The 25,170-nt window shown below is 38.8% G+C and overlaps 1 protein-coding gene across 3 annotated transcripts in view; it reads left to right on the plus strand.

The window, feature by feature from the left end:
• LOC110309746 (cadherin-related family member 3-like) overlaps window positions 1-25,170 on the plus strand; it is a 118,284-nt gene that overhangs the window by 92,679 nt on the left and 435 nt on the right. Inside the window, exons 13-19 of one of the 3 annotated variants that reach the window (XR_015044712.1) lie at window positions 8,854-9,025; window positions 10,868-11,109; window positions 12,092-12,291; window positions 14,349-14,368; window positions 15,315-15,382; window positions 16,906-16,954; window positions 24,682-24,858. Coding sequence is in view for 2 of the 3 variants with exons in the window: in XM_085828907.1 (XP_085685033.1) it covers window positions 8,854-9,025; window positions 10,868-11,109; window positions 12,092-12,291; window positions 14,349-14,368; window positions 15,315-15,382; window positions 16,906-16,954; window positions 24,682-24,836 (906 nt within the window). In the remaining variant the exon portion in view is untranslated. Of the gene's footprint in view, window positions 1-8,853; window positions 9,026-10,867; window positions 11,110-12,091; window positions 12,292-14,348; window positions 14,369-15,314; window positions 15,383-16,905; window positions 16,984-24,681; window positions 25,165-25,170 lie in introns of those variants that run through there. The other 2 variants (XM_085828907.1, XM_085828908.1) reach the window with 2 other exon arrangements.

The following is a 25,170-nucleotide window of genomic DNA, read 5'->3' on the forward strand; positions in this document are numbered from 1 at the left end:
CCTGTACTGGGGCATATAAAATTTGCAATGCCAAGGGGCCTCTCTTCCCAGTGATGGCCAACTAGGCCATCTTCTGGTACATATGCAGCTAGAGATATGAGCTCTGGGGATACTGGTTAGTTCATATTGTTGTTCAACCTTTAGGGTTGCAGACCTCTTCAGCTCCTTGGGTGCATTCTCTAGCTTCTCCATAGGGGCCCTGTGTTGCATCTTATAGATGACTGTGAGCATCCACTTCTGTATTTGCCAGGCACTGGCATGGCCTCATATGAGACAGCTATAACAGGGTCCCTTCAGCAAAATCTTTCTGGCACATGCAATAGTGTCTGGGTTTGGTGGCTGATTATGGGATGGATCCCCGGGTAGGGTAGTCTCTGAATAGTCCATCCTTTCTTCTTACATCCAAACTTTGTCTCTGTAACTCATTTCATGGGAATTTTGTTCCCTATTCTAAGGAGGAATGAAGTATCCTCCCATTGGTCTTCCCACTTCTTGATTTTCTTGTGTTTCACAAATTGTATCTTGGGTATTCTATGTTTCTGGGTTAATATCCACTTATCAGTGAGTGCATATCTAATGACTTCTTTTGTGATTGGGTTACCTCACTAAGGATCATATCCTCCAGATACATCCATTTGTCCAAGAATTTCATTAATCTATTGTTTTTAACAGCTGAGTAGTACTCCATTGTGTAAATTTTCTGTATCCATTCTTTTGTTGAGGGACATCTGGGTTCTTTCCAGCTTCTGGCTATTATAAATAAGGCTGCTATGAACATAGTGGAGCATGTGTTCTTATTACCAGTTGGAACTTCTTTTGGGTATATGCTCAGGAGAGGTATTGCTCGATCTACCAGTAGTATAATGTCCAATTTTCTAAGTAACCTCCAGACTGACTTCCAGAGTGATTGTACAAGCTTGCAATCCCACCAGCAGAGGAGGAGTGTTTCTCTTTTTCCACATCCTTGCCAGCATCTTCTGTCACCTGAATTTTTGATCTTAGCCATTCTGACTGGTGTGAGGTGGAATCTCAGGGTTGTTTTGATTTGCATTTCCTTGATAATTAAGGATGTTGAACATTTTTTCAGGTGCTTCTCAGCCATTCGGTATTCCTCAGTTGAGAATTCTTTGTTTAGCTCTGAGCCCCATATTTAATGGGGTTATTTGAATTTCTGGAGTCCAGCTTCTTGAGCTCTTTGCATATATTGGATATTAGTCTCCTATCAGATTTAAATCCTTTTCCAATCTGTTGGTGGCCTTTTTGTCTTATTGTCAGTGTCTTTTGCCTTACAGAAGCTTTGCAATTTTATGAGGTCCCATTTGTCAATTCTTGATCTTACAAGCACAAGCCATTGCTGTTCTGTTTAGGAAAATTTCCCCTGTGCCCATATCTTCAAGGCTTTTCCCTACTTTCTTATGTATTAATTTCAGTGTCTCTGGTCTTATGTGGAGTTCTTTGATCCACTTAAACTTGACCTTAGTACAAGGAGATAGGAATGAATTAATTCGCATTCTTCTACATGATAACAACCAGTTGTGCCAGCACCATTTGTTGAAAATGCTGTCTTTTTCCCACTGGATGGTTTTAGCTCCCTTGTCAAAGATCAAGTGACCATAGACGTGTGGATTCATTTCTGGGTCTTCAATTCTATTCCATTGGTCTACTTGTCTGTCGCTATACCAGTACCATGCAGTTTTCATCACAATTGCTCTGTAGTACAGCTTTAGGTCAGGCATGGTGATTCCAACAGAGTTTCTTTTATTGTTGAGAATAGTTTTTGATATCCTAGTTTTTTTATTTTTCCAGATGAATTTTCAAATTGCCCTTTCTAATTCAGTGAAGAATTGAGTGGGGATTCTGATGGGAATTTCATTGAATCTGTAGATTGCTTTCGGTTGGATATCCATTTTTACTATACTAATCCTGCCAATCCATGAGCATGGGAGATCTTCTCATCTTCTGAGATCTTCTTCAATTTCTTTCTTCAGAGACTTGAAGTTCTTATCATACAGATCTTTCACTTCCTTAGTTAGAGTCACACCAAGGTATTTGATATTATTTGTGAGTATTGTGAAGGGTGTTGTTTCCCTAATTTCTTTCTCAGTTCTTTTATCCTTTGTGTAGAGAAAGGCCATTGATTTATTTGAGTTAATTTTATATTAGGTTACTGCACTGATGCTGTTTATCAGGTTTAGGAGTTCTCTGGTAAAATTTTGGGATCACTTATATATACTATCATATCATCTGCAAATAGTGATATTTTGACTTATTCCTTTCCAATTCCCCTTGATGTCCTTTTGTTGTCGAATTGCTGTCTAGAACTTCAAGTACTATATTGAATAGGTAGGGAGAGAGTGAGCAGCCTTGTCAAGTCCCTGATTTTAGTGGGATTGCTTCAAGTTTCTCTCCATTTAGTTTGATGTTGGCTACTGGTTTGCTGTATATTGCTTGTATTATGTTTAGGTATGGGCCTTGAATTCCTTATCTTTCCAAAACTTTTATCATGAAGGGGTGTTGATTTTGTCACATGCTTTCTCAGCATCTAACAAGATGATCATGTGGTTTTTGTCTTTGAGTTTATTTATATAGTGGATTATGTTGATGGATTTCCATATATTAAACCATCTCTGCATCCCTGGGGTGAAGCTTAGTTGGTCATGATGGATCATCATCTTGATGTGTTCTTGGATTCGCTTTTCGAGGATTTTATTGAGTATTTTTGCATCAATATTCACAAGGGAAATTGGTCTGAAGTTCTCTTTCTCTGTTGGGTTTTTGTGTGGTTTAGGTATCAGAGAAATTGTGGATTCATAGAATGAATTTGGTAGAGTACCTTCTGATTCTATTTTGTGGAATAGTTTGAGAAGAGTTAGAATTAGGTCTTCTTTGAAGGTCTGATAGAACTTTGCACTAAACTGATTTGGTCCTCGGCTTTTTTTGTTTGATTGTTTGTTTGGGAGAATTGATGGCTGCTTCTATTTCTTTAGGGGAAATGGGAGTGTTTAGATCATTAATCTGATCCTCCTTTAAATTTGGTAACTGGTATCTGTCTGGGAAGTTGTCCATGTCATCCAGGTTTTCTAGTATTGTTGAGTATAGCCTTTTGTAGTAGGATCTGATGATATTTTGGATTTCCTCAGGTTCTGTTGTTATGTCTCCTTTTTCATTTTTGATTTTGTTAATTATGATTCTGTCCCTGTGCCCTCTAGTTAGTCTTGCTAAGGGTTTATCTATCTTGTTTTCTTGATTTTCTCAAAGAACCAGCTCCTGGTTTGGTTGGTTCTTTGAATAGTTCTTTTTGTTTCCACTTGGTTGATTTCAGCCCTGTGTTTGATTATTTCCTGGTGTCTACTCCTCTTGGGTGAATTTGCTTCCTTTAGTTCTAGAGTTTCTAGGTGTGCTGTCAGTCTGCTAGTGTATGCTCTCTCTAGTTACTCTTTGGAGGCACTCAGGGCTATGAGTTTTCCTCTTAGGACTGCCTTCATTGTGTCCTATAAGTTTGGGTATGTTGTGGTTTCATTTTCATTAAACTTTAAAAAGTCTTTAATTTCTTTCTTTATTTCATCCTTGACCAAGGAATCATTGAGTAGAGTGTTGTTCAGTTTCCACGTGAATGTTGGCTTTCTATTATTTATGTTGTTATTGAAGATCAGCCTTATTCCGTGGTGATCATACAGAATGCATGGGATAATTTCAATATTTTTGTATCTGTTGAGTGCTGTTTTGTGGCCAATTATATGGTCAGTTTTGGCACAGGTACTATGTGGCACTGAGAAGATGGTTTGTCCTTTTGTTTTAGGATAAAGTGTTCTGTAGATATCAATTAAATTGATTTGTTTCATAACTTCTGTTAGTGTCCATGTGTCTCTGTTTAGTTTCTCTTTCCAGGATCTGTCCACTGTGAGAGTGAGGTGTTGAAGTCTCCTACTATTATTGTGGGAGGTGCAATGTGTGCTTTGAGCTTACTAAAGTTTCTTTAATGAATGTTGCTGCCCTTGTATTTGGAGCATAGATATTCAGAATTGAGAGTTCATCTTGGTAGATTTTACCTTTGATGAGTATGAAGTGCCCTTCCTTTTCTTTTTTGATGACTTGGGTTGGATGTCAATTTTATTTGACATAAGAATGGCTACTCCAGATTGTTTCTTCAGACCATTTGCTTGGAAATTTTTTTTTCAGCCTTTTTCTCTGAGGTAGTGTCTGTCCTTTTCCCTGAGGTAGGTTTCCTGTAAGCAACAAAATGTTGTGTCCTGTTTGTTTAGCCAGTTTATTAGTCTATGTCTTTTTATTGGGGAATTGAGTCCATTGACGTTAAGAGAAATTAAGGAAAAATAATTGTTGCTTCCTGTTATTTTTGTTGTTAAAGTTGGGATTCTGTTCTTGCAGCTGTCTTCTTTTAGGTTTGTTGAAGGATTACTTTCTTGCTTTTTCTAAGGTGTAGTTTCTGTCCTTGTGTTGGTGTTTTCCCATTATTATCCTTTGAAGGGCTGGATTCGTGGTAAGATAATGTGTGAATTTGTTTTTATCATGGAATAGTTTGGTTTCTCCATTTATGGTAATTGAGAGTTTGGCTGGCATTTGTGTTCTCTTAGGGTCTGCATAACATCTGTCCAGGATCTTTTAGCTTTCATAGTCTCTGGTGAGAAGTCTGGTGTAATTCTGATAGGCCTGCCTCTATATGTTACTTGACCTTTTTCCCTTACTGCTTTTAATATTCTATCTTTATTTCGTGCATTTGTTGTTCTGATTATTATGTGTCGGGAGGTATTTCTTTTCTGGTCCAGTCTATTTGGAGTTCTGTAGGCTTCTTGTATGTTCATGGGCATCTCTTTATTTAGATTTCGGGAATTTTCTTCTATAATTTTGTTGAAGATATTTGGTGGCCCTTTAAGTTGAAAATCTTCATTCTCATCTACTCCTATTATCTGTAGGTTTGGTCTTCTCATTGTGTCCTGGATTTCCTGGATGTTTTGAGTTAGGATTTTTTTGCATTTTGCATTTTTTGATTGTTGTGCCCATGTTCTCTATGGAATCTTCTGCACCTGAGATTCTCTCTTCTATCTCTTGTATTCTGTTGCTGATGTTCGCATCTATGGTTCCAGTTTTCTTTCCTGTTGTTTCTATCTCTAGCGTTGTCTCACTTTGGGTTTTGTTTATTGTGTCTACTTCCTTTTTTTAGGTCTTGTATGGTTTTGTTCAATTCCATCACCTGTTTGGTTGTGTTTGCCTGTATTTCTTTAAGGACTTTTACCTTTTTAGCAGTTTTCTCCTGTATTTCTTTAAGTGAGTTATTAAATTCCTGCTTGATGTCCTCTACCAGCAACAAGAGATCTGATTTTAAATTTGAGTCTTGCTTTTCGGGTGTGTTTGGGTATCCAGGAGTGGCTGAGGTGGGAGTGCTGTGTTCTGATGATGGTGAGTGGTCTTGGTTTCTGTTAGTAAGATTCTTATATTTGCCTTTCGACATCTGGTAATCTCTGGAGTTAGTTGTTATAGCTGTCTCTGGTTGGAGCTTGTTCCTTCTGTGATTCTGTTAGCCTCTGTTAACAGACCTGGGCGTGTACCTCTGTCCTGAGTTTCAGTGATCAGAGTACTCTCTGCAGGCAAGCTCTCCTCTTGCAGGGAAGGTACACAGGTATCTGAAGACTGAATTCACCTCCTGGCTGAAGATGAAGGCCTGAAACAGGGCCTGTCCTAGAAGCTGTGTCGCTTCTGTAGTCCACACTCTCACCTGGGCAGACTAGTCTCTGAGGGATCCATGACCCAATGGCTCCCCCAGGTGCTCTGGCAGAGCCCTCCTGGGCAGGGCAGACACCTCTCCTCTGGCAGGGAAGGTGCTTGGATGTCTGGAGCCTGAAGCGGGGTCTGTCCCAGAAGCTGTGTCGATTCTGCCTGTCCCAGAAGCCGTGTAGCTTCTGTAGTCCACACACTCACCTGTGCAGACTAGTCACTGAGGGATCCGGGACCCAAGATGGCTCCCCCAGGTGCTCCGAGGCCAATCTTTACATTTTCTGAGAGTTTTGATTTCTTTTTTCATAAATTTGGAGTTCTTATTATACAGATCTTTTTCTTGCTTGGTTAGAGTCAAATCAAGGAATTTTATATTATTTGTGAGTACTATGAAGGGTGTTATTTACCTAATTTCTTTCTCAGCCTATTTATCCTTTGAGTAGAGGAAGGCCACTAATTTGTTTGAGTCAATTTTATATCCTGCCACTTTGCTGAAGTTGTTTATCAGCTTTAGGAGTTTTCTGGTGGAATTTTGCGGATCACATAAGTATAAGATCATACCATCTTCAAGTAGTGATATTTTGAGTTCTTCCTTTTCAATTTGTATCCCTTTGACCTCCTTTTGTTATATAATTGCTTTAGCAAGAACCTCGAGTACTATATTGAATAGATAGGGAGAGAATGGGCAGCCTTCTCTAGTCCCTGATTTTAGTGGGGTTTCTTCAAGTTTTTCTCCATTTTGCTTGATGTTGGCTACTGGTTTGCTGCATATTGCTTTTACTATGTTTCCTGACCTTCCCAAGACTTTCTAACATGAAAGAATGCTGAATTTTGTCAAGTGCTTTTTCAGCATCTAATGAAATGATCATGTGGTTTTTCTTTGAGTTTGTTTATGTAGTGGATTACAATGATGGATTTCTCTATATCTTTATCCATAGGTTGAAGCCCTCTTGCTCATAATGGATGATCATTTTGATATGTTCTTGGATCCAGTTGGCAAGAGTTTTATTGAGTATTTTTGCATCAATGTTCATAAGGGAGATTGGTCTGAAGTTCTCTTTGTTTGGTCTTTGTGTGGTCTTGTTATAAGATGATGTTTAATTTATTATGGAACATATTTTACTAATGAATCTAAGGATTATTGTTGCCCAGCAACCTTCTGGAGTCCAGATTTCTTGATTTGTAAAACTGCCACCGATTATCAGTGTACTTTTGCCTTTAAAGTGTGGTTACTGGATTTTGCCTTTTGTGTATTTTGAGTGAATGTCACTGTCAGGTCATAAGACCTATCTGCATCAATGATTAGAATGACTTTCACAGAGCTGAGAGCCTGGAATTATGAAGCTTGGAAGGTTTGGGATGATACTCATAAGAGTGGTTTTTAATGTAAGGTACTTTGGCCAGTTTTCTTATAGACACTTATGACATTTCAAAATAGTGTGGTTGCATGATGTTCAATCACACTGTGAACCCCAAGATTATGTTGTTTACTGGAGAAGCCTGTTTCTATTTCTGGTGTGGCTCAGCTTTTAGCACCTTTAATACCTCTGGCTCGAATACGGACACTCCATTAGTACACACTTTTAACCCCAACCAACGATGATAAAGTTAGTTTATAAAAGGAAGAACCCATGTTTGAAAATGATGTTTAATTGAATGGCAAAGAAAGTGATGAATCAGAGAAAGATTTGAAAGAATATATATGACTCTTATGAGAATAGATGAAGGGAAGTGACTCAAGAGAGAGCATCTCAGAAGGAGGAGGCTTAGACACTATATAGCCTATTGAGGTTACTCAGCTCAAAGAGACAGGTTGAGGTCTGTGTACACATTCCGTGTCATGTGCCCTAAATCCTCTCTTCAATCCTTCAGCCATTCTATTTTTTACTTTTCACCCATCTCTTACTAACATCCTGGCTGTGCCTCATTGACTGTACTTGGTTTGATTAAGCAGACTGCTTTCTAGAACCGCATCTCTACTTGTGGACTCCCGAAAAAAATATCAACTCCTCACTACTCTCGATTAGGCTATAGCATCATCTTCAGGATCCGCAGTGCTTGAATGGTCTGGATTACCCTTTCATCCCTAGCTTTGTTCTTATTCTAATTCAACCACTCAATTTTCTTTCTTTCTCTCCAATACGTCAAGAGTATTGGAGTATCCAGGCACATATGTTTAATCCTAGAATTTGTGAGGAAGAGTCACATGGATCTCTGTGAACAAGGACAGCCTGGTCTACAGAGTGAGTTCCACGACAGCCAAGGCTATGTAGAAAAAAACCTATCTTAAAAAACAAACAATAATAAACAAATTAATTAAATACAAATTTAAAAATCGCACATACTAAATACTATATCTTGTTTTATTCAGTCTATAGAGAAGTAACACAAGTAGTTCACAATTTCCTCCAGAACTTAACTATGTTATTGAAACATTCAATAAAACTTTTAGAACAAGATAATTCTTGCAGATATAGACACACCAGGGATTCTTCTGCTCATGTCATTGGGAAAATTATTAGTCATTGGAGAGGTGGGCAGACAATCTTTCTAAGCTGACTGGGATTTGATCACTGACATTTTTCAAACCCTTGATATTTTGATCTTTTCCTATGTAAATCACAGCTTCCTGACTTATATTTAATTACAAAAATGTTGATAACACCCCTCATTAAGGTCAGACACACATTGTGCTTCTACATTGTGCTTCGGGAAATGGTCCAGAAGAGTCCCTAGTTAAGTTAGAAGAACCTCCTTCTAGGTGTGTTTGCTACTGAATGTAGGCAATTCAGAGTCCAGGGTACTTTATCTTCAGAGACAGCATTCTTCAGTGTTACTTTTGCTATGATTTACATAACTGTACTTTCCACAGAGTTCATCTAATGAGCCCAAAAATTCTCCCTAAAGGGGACAAAGAATGTCACAGCTGACCCAAGAATAATAAACCACCGACTAGTGATTGACACCTAGACTTTCCAAGCATGTGTCTACAAACTCAGAAAGTTTTAGACTTTTTACTTAATAATTCTGGATGATCTGTCCATCCAGATGCTCATTTCTGATTTTGTGTATAAATAGCCTCATGCTGTGGATGTGACTTTTTTTCCCCTTCATCACTGACAGGTTACTGTTGACATTGAAGATGAGAATGATGAAGCACCTGTCTGCACACCCTATCTATATACAGCAATCATCTCTGACAATGTTATTGCTGGGACAAATGTCGATGGCCTCAAACTAAATTGTCATGACAGAGATTCACAAGATTTTGAAATGCGCTTTGAAATAGCTTCTGGTACATACTTTAGTTATTTCTTTTAATCACAAACATATGTCAAGTTGACATTAGCTATACAATGTCAAGCATGATATGTAACCCTAGAAGTGACTGTTTATAAGAGTTACACTAACTCATAACTAGTACTTTGTTTCATGTCTACATGTTCAACTCAGTTACTCCTGTGACTTCAAAGAGACTCAGAACTTGAAAAAATGCTGTAGATTTTAACACAAGGATTTACATTTGTTATCCATGTAGCCAGCTGAAAAACAGATGACATCTTCCCATCTGATGATATTGTTTCAAGTTCACAAGGCAACATGATGTTGACTCTATTATTGCTGGTTCTATACAGATTCACATAAATGTTATAGTCACCAATTTGTCTTTTATAGGATATTTTTCTTTATTTGAGACCAACCATATATTAGACACCTAGAAATTGTTACATAGAACCATCTAAGGTAGATGTAGAACATATTCATGGCACTAGCTATTTATTTAACTCTGAATACCATCAACACATAAAATCATAAACCAAGAGAAAGTATACACAGGTGTCTTGGTCAGGGTTTCTATTCCTGCACAAACATCATGACCAAGAAGCAAGTTGGGGAGGAAACGGTTTATTCAGCTTACACTTCCATACTGCTGATCATCACCAAAGGAAGTCAGGACTGGAACTCAAACAGGTCAGGAAGCAGGAGCTGATGCAGAGGCCATGGAGGGATGTTCTTTACTGGCTTGCTTCCCCTGGCTTGCTCAGCCTGCTCTCTTATAGAACCAAGACTACCAGCCCAGAGATGGTCCCACCCACAAGGGGTCTTTCCCCCTTGATCACTAATTGAGAAAATGTCTTAGAGTTGGATCTCATGAAGGCATTTCCTCAACTGAAGCTCCTTTCTCTGTGATAACTCCAGCTGTGTCAAGTTGACATAAAACTAGCCAGTACATCAGGAAAACAGGGTCCTTGAATTCCTCTTGATCATAACAATAAGACCTTTTCACAAGGCTCAGACTGCTGCTGCTCATCTGAAAAAGGGAGAGTGTAGATAGCAGCAAACACATAGGTAATAAACTATGAAGACTGTTTGGTGTTATACCTACTGCTAAATGATAAGCTCCATGAAGAAAGGAGAAATGCTCATCTTGTTTACAATAATGTCATCTTCAAGGCCCTGGGTTTGTCTACAAGGGCTTTACTTCTTAAGGACATTATTTGTACTGTGGATTGTCTAGCTCAATAGGTATTAGTCTAGACTAAGTTGAATGTGAGAATCAAATAAAGGAAGAGGAAAAAATCAGGCAGAATAATCAGATAGTAGCATTAAGATTTGCTGGTTACATGTGGGGGTTAGACAATTTTTCTTTTTGTGATAGCATCTTTTGTAGCCCAGGTTGGCCTTGAACTCTTCATGTAGCCAAGGATGGCTTTGATCCTCTTGCCTCTCCTGCCCAAGTGCTGAGATTTTAGGGCTACCGTAACATGCCTAGTTTAAAAACATTTTCCCCTTATAAGTATTTCTTTTTCTTTTTTTTTTTTTTCCAAGACAGGGTTTCTTTGTGTAGCCCTGGCTGTCCTGGAACTCACTCTGTAAACCAGGCTGGCCTTGAACTCAGAAATCCGCCTGCCTCTGCCTCCCGAGTGCTGGGATTAAAGGCATGCACCACCACGCCCGGCTAGTATTTCTTATTTTATTTCAACTTTATTTTAAGCTATTTTTAGATATGGAAATTTATAGTGTACATAGATGTTAATTTATATGCACATTCTGGGTTTTGACATAATTTTAAGGTAGCTTGAGACCATTTGATGTATTCTAAAATAATTTTACTTTCTCATTATTCCTTTTAAAGGAAATGAAAATCTTCATTTCCAATTAGACCCATCTCGGGGTTCAAATACTCCAAAATTAGTTGTGAAGAATCCTTTCAACTTTGAATCTGGAACTGAACTGCAGCTGCAATATCATCTTGTGGTACATGTAATCGATGACAACCTGCAATATGGCAAAGCTGTCAAGCCCAAGACAGGAACTGCTGTCATAGATATTAACGTGATGAGAACCAGCACACCAATTCCTCCAACCAGTTCTGAAGTAAAGAGCTAGAGAATTTGATTTGAGTTTCTATGCTGTAAATATTTTACTGCAAAGTCAAATATCATCCAGAAATGCTAAACAAATAATCAGACCACTGCTCTCTTTCATATGCCTTTAGACTTTGACACTACCTCAAACAACCATAGGGCTCTATGAATATATATTGTGTGTACAGGAGTAGTGGACGTTACATGCACATATGTAGAGGACCCCTAAATGGCTGGCCAAATAATCTGAAGGTCTTGCTCAATAGAAGGGAGCACTATTCAGTGGATTACAACCATGAAAAAAAAACTGCAACTGGACACTTTGAAGAACTTTGCTACCATAACAATGGGAACCCATGATGTGCCAGGCATGGCACCACGTCTTATGGCCATCATTTTATATAATCTTCGGTCCAACTCTATAACATTAGCACACCGTTTAGTATCTTATAATTTATAAAGCAGATATGGGAACCCTCTCCTGAATTACATAATGGCTTATTAGCCACCTGAAATGAATGTTCCTATTTGATCGACTTTAGGGTATAATGTATTGTTTTGTGGCCTTTAAGATAAAGCATTAAAAAGTCTTTTTCCTTGAGTATTTAATTTTCAAGAATGCACAGTTACCTCAAGATACACAAAAGGGAGCAATTAACAGGGACACACAAGTCTAAAAAGATCTTGTGTATCATCTAGCTCAATCTCTTAATTTTATAGGTGAAAATATTGAGGTGAACAAAAAGAGACATTACTTGCTTTGGAGCACAGAGTGGCTACTCCATGCAATTCTATTCTCCACAGTTTTAATTTGGTGACTCTTTTATGTCATCATGTTTCTCATTGTTACCTGGGTACTTACACATATATAAGAGTTCGTATCCCATTGTCTGTATCAAAATGGTGCTCTGTACTGATGCTTCACTGTGCAAACAGATGTGCTTTGAAAACAGGGATTAATGCTCTGTTTGCTCTGAAATACTTTTTTACAGCAGAGAAAGGGTCTGACCATTGTGTACACAGCTATCAACACGTACAAAAGCAGTGACTGGTATGTTCCTTTCGTCTTTACTCTGATGGCTGTTTTCTTTGTTGGATTGGTTTCCTGGATGTGTTTTCTACTCTGGAGATATGGAAACATTAAGACCAAGTCTCAGAGAATGACCAAGGAAGTCTCCAAGTCAAAATTCAAGTATGTGGATTTCCTTTTTCTTTTTAAGTTATTGAAGTAAAGAATTAGAATGAATTAAAGTTTGGTAATCTTAACTGTCCGTGATTTTTCCTAAGTGTGCTTTAGAGAGACAAAATACTAGGGGTACAAAACTCAATGGTCTCTTTTACTAGAGATCTCCAAACCTCTCTAACCTGAAGTGCTGTGGGGGGTTTCTTTAGTAAACAGCAATGTTTCTTGTAGACGGTCTCACAGCAAACTCCCTGATCCCTGGGTTCTTACAATCTTTTCACCCCCTCTTCCACAATTATCAATGAGCATTAGATGTAGGAACTTTGCTGTGGTTGTATCAGTTGGCATTTGGGTTCACAATTCTGCATTTTGATGGCTTGTGGTTGTCTGTAATGGTCTTTGTCTCTTGCAAGCAGAAGTTTGCTTGATGAGGGCTGAAGACTACTATTATCGTAGGGACAAGTTAGGAATTGAACTGGCTTAGTAAAGTATGAGCTGAATTAGGATATCCTAGCATGGATATCCTAATATATATAAAGCAGAAGTTTTTGAGACCTTGGTCCCATGCAAAGAACTATAGACAACTAAGGAATGTCAAAAGCAGGAGACAGAGTCTTCTCTGGGAAGAGCACACCAACTGGTTATCTAATACCAAATGGTCAACCCTGAAAACATATGCATACATACAGAATCACTACACATACTAAACAGTTTATATATAATATAAACACACATGCATATACATACTCACAGCCACACACACATATGCAACACATTTAACGAAAAAAGGGGCTATGAATTTGAAAGACAGCAAGGAAGTATATATTGGAGGGAGGAAAAGAAAAGATATATTATGTAATTGTAATTTCTAAAAAAATATTAAAAACCAGCAACAGAGGTTAGCTTGATGGCATTTAGGAGGCAGAGGCAATAACTGCACAGCAAATTTGAGGATAGATTTATCTATATGAGACCTTGTCAAACACACACACACACACACACACACACACACACACACACACATCAAACAAACAGAAATACGCGGATATAGACATGGCTTAAAAGTTAGGAGCAGTTACTGCTCTTGCAGAGGATGGGAGTTTAGTAGTTTAGTTCTTAGCACCAACTCTGGGAGGCTGAAAACCCCTTGTAGTTCCACTTACAAAGGATCTCACTTGTAGGCTCCATGGAAACCTACCCACAAATTAAAAATAAAATAATATATCTTTTAAAAACTCCAACCTGTCAAACAACAAAAGAACAGCAAAAAATAAAATAAAATAAAAACCAAGCCCTGCTCAAATGGAAGATCAGCACTACGTGACTTGGGGATAGAATGTACTGTCTGTGAGAAGTCTTTTAAAACAAAAAAATTTGTCAGCAAAAAAAAAAAAAAAGTCATATTATTTTGAGGCAAAGTGGTTTCATGGACAGGTGTTTGACACTCACTAGGAATTAATTTAGGGACATGTAAGTAGTAAGTGACAGTTCTCTCTCCACACAATTGATTGGTTTCAAAGTTCATTGAGGTTAAAGAAATGGATAGAAAACACACCTGCTCTTGTTGCCATTTGTCAATACAGTGCTTCAGGGCAAAGAATGCCATAGCTTCAAAAGTAAAGTTGGAACCTGGCCTAGGGACACAGGCCTATAATCCCAAATCCATGGGAGATTGAGGCTGGAGGTTTGCAGATTCAAGTGCAGCATGAGTTAGACCATTTATCAAAATAAAAAATAAAATGAAGAAAGGTAATGTAAAGCATGAAGAGGCTCTGGATTCAATCTCGGTAACACAGGCACGCATGCACAGACACCATCACATAACTGTACTTCCATGCAGGGTAACAAACGTCAGAGTTAGATCTGTGTTTCCATTACAGACACAGGACTTTTTTTTATGGTGTGGTAAAGCAGATGGGAACAGCTAATGAAAACCATATTATTACTTCTTTGTAAAAAAAAAAAAACTAGATGTGATACAGTTACATGTTAATTATTGAATGAAATGATTTTCAACATATATTATCATAATTTAACTGATGTTTTGTCAAATTTTTTTTGTACAGAGGAATGAAATATGTTGTAGGTAAGATATACTTTGCTAATTATTCTTGGATTATATAATTTTAAAATTATATACACTTATATTAATACAATATTTTGTTGATTTTTTGAGAATTTCTTGAAATGTATTTTGACCATAGTCACTCCCATACCACCTTGTAATTTTCCTACATTCACCTTCCTAAGTGTTCACTACTTCACAACTTCATGTCTTCTGAGAATGGCTGAGCTACCAGAAACCACACTCTTATAAAAAAGAAAACAGCTGATAACCCTTTTGCCAGAGCCATCAACTGTCAGTGGCTTTTCAGTGAGAGGTGTGGCTTTTCAGAGAGGTGTGGCCTGTGAGTCTCTCCTTACTCCATGCTCAAATACTGAGGGGTTTGTTCTTAGACAGGTCTTGTGCAGACATCACAGCTGCTGTGACCTCATACAATGGTCCTGTCATGTCTAGAAGACACTGCTTTGCCCAGCCTCTTCCTGACCTCTACTATGTGTGTGTATAATATTTATATAAATATTCTTTTATATGTATATACACATATACATATATAAATACTTAAATACATACACACACAAGTATATATGAACCTTACAAAATAGTTTCCATAAATCTGTTTTGAACATCCTTAGTCTTATTTAAAAAAAAATATGAACTGTATCACAAATTTGCATGTTATCCTTACAGGGGAGCCATGCTGACCACTTCAGTTTCCGTGTGTGTATTGCTGAAGTAACCACACCTATATTTCAATTTTTATTTTGTGGAAGGTCACAGAACAACCAAAGGGAGTCAGGGTGTTCCTTTCTGTCATGTGGGCACCAACCTCAGGTTGTCATGCTTGTCAACAATTATCTCAACTCTGAGTCATCTTGCAAGCCCACCCCCATGTCATTTAAAAGTGCCACCCATGACATACTTACCTACTATTTATTTGTTTACTCATTTAGTGTATTCTTTTAAACAGGAGATAGAAGTCAAAGAGAAAAAAATGTTATCACAGAAACCAGGAACAAAAACCTAGAAGTGTTAACAGTAAGTGCATTTTTGTCTATTTTTTTCTGCATATTGAAGCTTTTCCTTGTAAACATATGGTAAAATCTATTCAAACATTATAGGAAGGAAATAAAATAATTTCAGTTCATTATTTAGCTGAATTAGTGAGTATGTTACAAAGCTGGGATTTCAAGTTAAATTTTAGGAACTTGGTAAGGTCAAAATTTACCTAAAATATATGTGCATATAGCAAAAACATGAATAGGTAAATGTAAACCTCACATTATTTTATACTACTTAGAATTTAAGACAATATTTGAAAATACATTATACAAGTAACAGACCTGGGTAAAATCCTCAACCTTAGAGTCTTTAGCAGATGGTAAATATAGCCCCAGAGAAGGCACAACAATTCAAATTGGCCAAAGCGTCATCACTGAATAATGCACATAAATACGCTACGGAGGGCTGCATCTTGGATCCGTAATGCAGCACAGAATGAGAAAGGGCACCTTTAGTTTTCATCTTTCACCTTTCTCTAGTTCTTTCCCTTGCACTCTGGACATTTCTGCTATCGTGTTGGCTGGCCATGGCCTTGTTTCACAGGCTGGTTCCTGCTCAACACCCCTAGCCCCAGGCCTTCTTTAAGGAGGCTGGTGCCACACAATTGTTTGATCATCCAAGTTAGTTTTCTGGTGTTTCCATAACAGAACACAACAGACATTTATTAGGCAGAGTACTAGAAGCGATATGCCCGTGGCTGTGCCAAGGCTGCTTGGTCTCGAGGGCACTGTTGTGTGTGTCCTCATTTGTTCTTATAATACTGGCCCAAATAGAGTGGCATTCTGATGTCCTAGAAAGTCAGGAAGTCACATACAGTGTGACCTTTAATGCCTCTCATACAAGATTCCCATTAAGAGAGAAATCTGAGTTAACAGAGGCCATGGCAGGCAGAAAAAAATGTGAGGGATGTGTTTGAGAGGAGGTAAGACTAATGGGAAGTTTTAGTCTCTAAACTGCTAACCTTCTACAGATTACTTGCAAGTAATCGTGTCCTAGTCTTATTTCTGTGTATGAATGAAAATATCCTGACAAAAAATCAACTTATGAGACAAAGAGGCCATCTTACACTCTGGCGTGGCAGGAGTTTGAAGTAGCCAGTCACATCACAGCCATGGTCAGCAGCAAGGAATGCATGGGGACTTAGGGTTCAGCTAGTTTTCTCCTCTCTGAACAGTTGAGAGCCCCAAACCATTTTCAGGCTGGGTCTTCCTACATCAACGAACATAATTAAGACACCCCTCCCAGAAATGCCCACAGCCCAACCTGATCTAGATAACACCATACTGAGCATCATTCTGGGTGATTCTAGGTTATATCAAGTTGACAAAATTAGGAATAACCACCAAAAGTCATTTGCTTAAAATCACAGCAAAAATAATTTTATCAAGTTGGCTTTATTACTGATGTGAACTCTCTCTCTCTCTCTCTCTCTCTCTCTCTCTCTCTCTGCCTCCCTCCTTCCTTCCATCCCTCCCTCTTTCTTTCTTTCTTTCTTAAAGGAAACCACTGTATATGAGACTGTGTTTGATGGAGAAGCCACTGATCCAGGTATGATGTTTCTGTATCTTCTGAATTAAGTTCATTTTGTGGATTTAGATACCAAAAAACCACTAATGGATTCATTTTTCACTATGCTTTGCAAAAATAAGCATGCTAGAGAAAACTACTTTAGGGCTAAGCAGACACCACGAGTAACTGAAACAGGTCAGATGAAAAGAATCAGTTGATTCCTCAATGGCATTGAATGCATGGGAGACATCACCCTTTCTCAGTTCCATCAAAGTATTGCCACCTGGAGACAAGGCCAGGAATTTAGAATTTTATGAGTCAAAAGGAGCTGGGCATCTACCTTAGCATATATGAAATATGCATCTTTTAAATATGGGTAATGAGTTTAATTAAACATCATTTAAGGGTAAATAAGACACATTTTTCTTTCTGATTATATATTTCTTGGTAGCCCCCAAAGGTTACTCACTTGGAATACTAGCCATCTTATTATAACTGATACTTTACTGTGCCAGCAATGCGAGTAACTGTTGCTTGGGCAGTTTTTACCTTCATGAGGATCAGTGGAGTCCCTCCAGTACTATTCTTCTGCCAGTTGGTCTGACATGGTGGGTCCAAATGGGAAGACATTTGTAGGTTGGGTATAGTTGGATCCTCTGCCCTCTTTCTGCAATATCTCTGTCAGGATTAGCTGAGCACTCTTCATGGTGGTTTGGCTCTCTCCAGGGAATTTGTAGCCTTTTGAGGTCCAGGCTTGAAAATCACAAGGCATTGAACTCCTTGGCACAGGGGTAAATTTCCTAAATAGAACTTGAATGGCTCATGCTCTAAGATAAACAATTGATAAATGGGACCTCATGAAACTGGAAAGCTACTTGTAAGGCAAAGGACATGGTCAATAAGACAAATTGGCCACCTACATATTGGGAAAAAATCTTCACTCAGGAAATAGAAGGTTGGGGGAAAACCCCAGAATGCACCAGAGACCTGGGAGTTGAGAGACTCCCAGGACTCAAAGGGAGAGACCTTAGATGAAATTCCTGACAGCAGGGAGAGGTAACTTATAGAGCCCACCTCCAGCAGGAAGACCAGACATCAAGTGAGGGATGGGGTTGTCATCTCACAGTCACATCTCTGACCCATAATTGTTCCTGTCTGAAGGAATTACAGGGATGGAAATGGAGAGGAACCTGAGAAAAAGAAGGTCCAGCAGCAGGCCCAAAGTGGGATCCAGCTCAATGGGAGGTCCCAAAGCCTGACACTATTTCTGAGGCTATGGAGAGCTCATAGAAAGGGATCTATCATGACTGCCCTCTGAAAACACCCAACAAGCATCTGAAAGAGTCAGATGCAGTTTTTTGCACCCAACCAATAGACAAAAGTAGCTGACGCCTGTTGTTGAATGAGGGAAGGCTGAAAGAAGCTGAGGAGAAGGGCGATCCTGTAGGAGTAGCAAGCAATCTCAATTAATCTGGACCTCCAAGATCTCTCAAATACTGAACCACCAAACAGACAGCATACACCAACCGATATGAGGCCCCCAACACACATATAGTAGAGGACTTCCATGTCTGTGTTCATTCACAGATGATGCACCTAACCCTCAAGAGAATAGAGGCCCCAGGGAGTTTAGAGGTCCGGTGGGGTGGGGGATGGGGGCATCCACTTGGAGAAAGGGTGGGATCGGGAGGAGGGGTTGGATGTGGAGCAGATAGAAGGAGGATGTGTGTGTGGAGGGGTGGGGAATGGAATATGGAGTATAAAAATAAATCAAAAATAAAACTAAATTAGAAAGAAAGAAAGAAAGAAAGAAAGAAAGAAAGAAAGAAAGAAAGAAAGAAAGAAAGAAAGAAAGAAGGAAAGAAAGAAAGAAAGGCATCACTTCTGTTGTTCTATTGGCTAAGCCACCAGTGTCTACCCAGATTCTAAGCAAGTGGCATTTCAAACTTCTTTAAGGGTCAAGCTCAAAGATTCTTTAGCTATCTTTATCAGCTTCCATTTCTATAGGCCAGCTGGGTCAGATTCACAACTCTTAATCTATCATTTATCTCTCACGAGTCCGACCATTGCAAAGAAAATCATACCTTCATTTTACAGAACACTCCACAAGTTTTATGCACTTCATTTTTAAGGGAAGAAAGGAGATTTGGGAATGGCTAGAGGCTTAGGATAAGCCAAAGATCTGGAATTAACAGGCTGAGGTTTGAAAGTTGGTTTAACTGGCACCTTTCCATGTGATCTTGCATTTAGCATTTCAGGGTCTCCATTTCCACAGCTGAAAAGTGGATATGATGTAGACTTTGCCTGTTGTGTGGAGGTGTCTATGCATTTTAAACACCATTACAATAAAGATGAGAATCACTTTGTCAAATATTAGGCAACAGACTCAGGAGTACTATGGAATGTTGTGATAATGTTCTGTAACTTAGCTCCTGTCCGCTCTAGATGTCTTGGCATGAAGTTAGCCATATTTTATTGTTGGCTTCCAGTTTTTCCCTAAAGAACATCACCTTTTAAGATATTTTATTAAATTGAAAATATATCTCTCATCCTAACCTGTTGTATGTTAAATAGGTTTTAGGAATTTCAAGTTTCAGTAATTCATTAAAAGTGTATGAGGACAAATAGAGAGTCTTTACCAATGTCAAATGTCACTTGGTGCTCTCATTCTTCACAGCAATAAAGCATTTTATTTTCATGTTCTTGTGATTGAAATACCATCCTTGTTTATGCTTAATCAGTATTGAGTATTTAATCAGGCTTTGAGAATGGGTCCCAGTCATATGGCTCTCTGAGATGAAAAGAGTTGATGTGACTCTTTGGGAGAGAGACTGAGTCTTGAGTCGTGAGGTGCAGGTAGATGAGGCAGAGCGATCTCTGGGTACAATAGCAGCAGGTGTGTGTTACATGCCTGTAAACAATCAATGCCTATGCCATACATCCTGGGTCAGATTCACAACTCTTAATCTATCATTTATCTCTCACGAGTCCGACCATTGCAAAGAAAATCATACCTTCATTTTACAGAACACTCCACAAGTTTTATGCACTTCATTTTTAAGGGAAGTGGTGTGACCCCAGGCCCTCAGCAACTCTTCTTTATTGGTGTTATTGTTATTGTTGTTTTACATTGCTTGGGTTGGAACCTGGAATCTTGCATGTACTGGGCAAGTGTTCCATGACTTATCTAAATACAACCCCAGACCGTTACCATTATTATTGGAGATATTTAAAGTTTATTTTATGCCATTTCTTGGTTTCCTGTAAAATTAGAACTATGTATGTCTTTAATCATCATGTTAACACCATTACCAGACTTGTAAGTACTTTATAAACATTAATCTATTTAATTTTTATTTTGTTAAATATATACAATACAAAATTATGTTTTTTACCAAAAATTATTTTAACCAGTATATGTTTGTATTTATGTATTTTCCTCAGTTGCTTTCTTCCTTACTTTTGAGATAAGGGCTCCCACTGTACCTGGACCTCACTAATTTGCCTAGAATGGGGATCCAGTGGGCTCCAGGAACCTTGTCTCTTCATCCCACTGCTCCAGCACTGGAGTTAAGATGTACCTCCATGCCTAGATTATTACTAAGGAAAGTGCAAACATTTCATGGATGTAATGTACTTTGACCACTTTCATCTCCCCTTTTCCTCTTCAGTTTCTACCCTCTTCTAACACATTTTTCTTTTCAACTTATGTGCTCTTAAATAACAAACCTACTCAGTGCACTTAGTGCTGCCTCTGTGTGTCTAGGACATCACTGGAGCCTGGGTAGCTTCTTCGAAGTCACATTCCTAAGAAGACTGACTGTTCCGATACCAGTATCCATCAGTTACTGATCGACCTTCCCATGTATAGACTGAGGTTTTGACTGACTTGACCTTGCATGGGCTTTGTGCATGCAGTCATAACCATTTGGCTTGTTTTGAACCTGACTGTTCGATGGACAGCTTAGCTATCATTTTCAAGTTCCAGCGTGAACTATTGGATAAGGCTTGTTTTGGTGCTATAGATTTGTGTATATGTTTGTGAGTATTTGTGTCTGTGTGTAGAATGGGTTTCTCAGTGAATAATGGTGTTAACATCCACATTAGAAGATGAATTATCTTTCAGTGAATGGACTGGCTCTACATAGTACAGATTTACAAAACTCTGGTATTGACCTGTATGTGCTGTTTCTTATTGTCATTTACTAAATGTTTGGTAGGATCCAGAATGTGAACCATAAATACTATTTGTAGGTTCAAATGAATAGATGATGACACAGTCTCCTTCCTACCTTTGGCTGTTACTATTAGAGCTATGTACTCAAGTAGGTTAACATCGGTGTGCCTCAGTTTCCTTATTTCTAATATGTAAGCCTCTCTCCAGCATATTGGGTGTTCTTGGCATGAAAACACTGCATATAACTTCTACTACTGATCAGCACTGCAGGAATCATTTTTACTATTGTTAAGGTTTTATCTAACCACATAATAAGCAGTCATAGCTTGCTTGATACCCTGCTTTCCGAGTTTTATTCCCAGTTCTTCCGCCAATATTTTATTATTTCATCTATGAGATTGATTGGAAAATCTTCAGATCAATTAAGATAGTTTTGGGGGTGGCAGTCATGGGAAGGTTCAGTAAAGTTTTGAGTTATTCTTTTTTAAACTCAAAAATAGTTATAGGCTCACAAAAATTGTTAAGAGATGTCACTTTTTAAATTTTATTACATATTTTCTTTATTTACATTTTAAATGTTATCCCCTTTCCTGGTTTCCCTGCCACAAACCCCTATCCCCTCTTCCTTTCCCCTGCTCACCAACCCACCCACTTCTGCTTCCTGGCCTTGGCATTCCCCTACACTGGGGCATACACCCTTCACAGGACCAAGGGTCCCATTGATGACCGACTAGGCCATCCTCTGCTACTTTTGCAGCTGGAGCCATTGGTCCCTCTTTGGTTGGTGGTTTAGTCCCTGGGAGCTCTGAGGGTACTGGTTGCTTTATATTCTATGGGGCTGCAAACCACTTCAACTCCTTGGGTCCTTTCTCTAGTTCCTCCATTGGGGACCTGTGCACAGTCAAATGGTAGGCTGAGCGCATCCATCTCTGTATTTGTCAGGCAACTCATAGAGCCTCTCAGGAGACAGCTATATCAGACTCCTGTCACCAAGCTCTTTTTGGCATCCACAATAGTGTCTGGATTTGGTAATGTATATGGGATGGATCCCCAGGTGGTGCAGTCTCTCGATGGCCTTTACTTTAGTCTCTGCTCCACACTATGTTTCTGTAACTCCTCCATTGGATACATCATTCTCCCTTCTAAGGAGGACCAAAGTATCCATACTTTGTTCTTCCTTCTTCTTGAGCTTCATGTGGTCTGTGAATTGTATCTTGGGTATTCTGAGCTTCTGGGCTATCAGTGAGTGAATACCATGTATGTTCTTTTGTGATTGGTATACCTCACTCAGGATGCTATTTTTTAGTTCCATCCATTTGCCTAATAATTTCATAAAGTCATTGTTTTAATAGCTGAGTAGTACTCCATTGTATAAATGTACCACATGTATAAATGTATCCAGTACTCTGTTGAGGGACATCTGTGTTCTTTCCATCTTCTGGCTATTATAAATAAGGCTGCTGTGAACATATTGAAGCATGTTTTCTAGTTACATGTTGGAGCATCTTCTGGATATATACCCAGGAGTGGTATTACTGGGTCCTCAGATAGCGTTATGTCCAATTTTCTGAGGAACTGCCAAACTGATTTCCACAGTGGTTGTGCCAGCTTGCAATCCCACCAGCAATGGAGGAGTGTTGTCCTCTCCAGCATCTGCTGTAACTTGACCTTTTGATTTTAGCCATTCTGATTGGTGTGAGGTGGAATCTCAGGGCTGCTTTGATTTGCATTTCCCTGATGACTAAGGATGTTGAACATTTGTTTAGGTGCTTCTCAGCCATTCGGTATTCCTTAGTTGAGAATTCTTTGTTTAGCTCTGTACCCCATTTTTAAATAGGGTTATTTAATTCTGTGGAGTCTAACTTCTTGAGTTCTTTGTATATATTGGATATTAGCCCTTTATCGGATATAGGGTTGGTAAAGATCTTTTCCCAATCTGTTGGTTGCCTTTTTCTCCTATTGACAGTATCCTTTGCCTTAAAGAAGCTTTGCAATTTTATGAGGTCCCATTTGTTAATTCTTGATCTTAGAGCATAATCTATTGGTGTTCTTCCCCCTGTGCCCATGTCCTCGAGGCTTTTGCCCAGTTTCTTTTCTATTAGTTTCAGTGTATCTGGTTTTTTATTTTTATTTTTTAAGATTTATTTATTTATTATATTTAAGTACACTGTAGCTGTCTTCAGACACACCAGAAGAGGGAGTCAGATCTCATTACGGATGGTTGCAAGCCACCATGTTGTTGCTGGAATTTGAACTCAGGACCTTTGGAAGAGCAGTCGGGTGCTCTTACCTGCTGAGCCATCTCACCAGCCCTAGTGTATCTGGTTTTATGTGGAAGTCTTTGATCCATATGGACTTGAGCTTTGCACAAGGAGATAAGAATGGATCAATTTGCATTCTTCTAAATGCTATCTGCCAGTTGTGCCAGCACCATTTGCTGAAAATGCTGTCTTTTTTCACTGGATGGTTTTAGCTCCCTTGTCAAAAATCAAGTGACCATAGGTGTGTGGGTTCATTTCTGGGTCTTCAATTTGATTCCATTGAAGAGATATTATCTTTAAGTCTTTGGCCATGTTTGCTGAAAACTAGAAACTAAATCTGTGCAGAGTTGATGCATATCTGCCCTAAAGTTGTTGGTTCTCTACCTTTCTAATGCAGTGAGTATCCTCATTTAATATAATTTTCATGTTGTGCTCACCCCAACCATAAAGTTATTTTGTTGTTACTACATAACAGTAATTTTGTACTTTCATGAATCATAATATAAATATATGACATGCATATATGACATTTGACCCTCCAAAGGCCCCTGACCCACAGGTTGAGAACTATTGTCCTAAAGGGACTATCTTTCATAACAAGAATATATTTTCCAAAGTAAGAAACTAACATTGGAATAGAACAACCAAGTAGACCAGAGGCTTTAGACTCCATCAATTCTTGCATGTCCTAAAAATATATCTCTTTATGGAGGATTAATCATCTAGGGAGATTCACATAGCTGCTGAAAGTGTCAATTCACAGTACTGACTTTCTTTCAAAGGATCTACTAGAAGGCACATGTTTTCAAATGCATGTGAAAATCCAAACTGCCTCCATTTGATTCTTTTTCTCTTAGTAAATATTTAAGACTTGAGAAGCCAAGCCAGCCAGTCTGTGGACTACACAGCAAATGTTCAATAAATACTGGGTGCAAGTTTGTCATTGTGATGGTTTGTATATTCTTGGACCAGGGAGTGGCACCATTTGGAGGTATGCCCTTGTTGGAATAGGGGTGACCTGGTTGGAGTAGGTGTGTCACTGTGGGTGTGGGCATAAGATCCTCACCCTAGTTGCCTGGAAGTCAGTCTTCCACCAGCAGCCTTTGGATGAAGATGTAGAACTCTCAGCTCCTTCTGCACCATGCCTGCCAGGATGCTGCCATGCTCCCACCTTGATGGTAATGGACTGAAGCTCTGAACCTGTAAGCCAGCCCCAATTAAATGTTGTTTTTTATTAGACTTGCCTTGGTCATGGTGTCTGTTCACAGCAGTAAGACCCTAACTGAGACATTCATAATCCACTTTCTCTATGGTTTTCTTTTCCACAGTCTCTGGGAATATGTATGCATACAATAGCAGAACAGGTGCAAGAAAATGGAAGACAGTAGGACACCAGGAAGAGTCCTTTGGGAGCATATACTTCGTCTCAGAATCCAGTCCCTTGGAAGAATCAAAACACTTGAAAACTCCCCTGCAACAGTAGTTCTTCTGAATGACGGCATTTTGTGGGTGTTACTAGCATAGCTAACTAAATTTAATCTGTATACCTGATTTCAGCTGCGGGGTGGATGTTTATAGCTTTCTAGAATCAGCTAATTCTTCTGGAGGTCAGCAAGGGATATCATCTTTAAGTCTTTGGCTATGTTTTGCTGAAAACTAGAAACTAAATTTGTTTACCTCCTGTGCCCCCCTTAGCTCAGAGGATATAGCTCCTTTAAATCATCACTTTTTTCCTCACTGATGTAGTCCAGCCCATGCTTAGCACAGAGTAGGACTCCATACGTACTTGGCGAATAAAAGCATTTGAGTATATAAGT

Source organism: Mus caroli, unplaced genomic scaffold (genome assembly GCF_978045245.1).
Source record: "Mus caroli unplaced genomic scaffold, Mus_caroli_1 scaffold_12, whole genome shotgun sequence".
Lineage (NCBI taxonomy): Eukaryota > Metazoa > Chordata > Mammalia > Rodentia > Muridae > Mus > Mus caroli.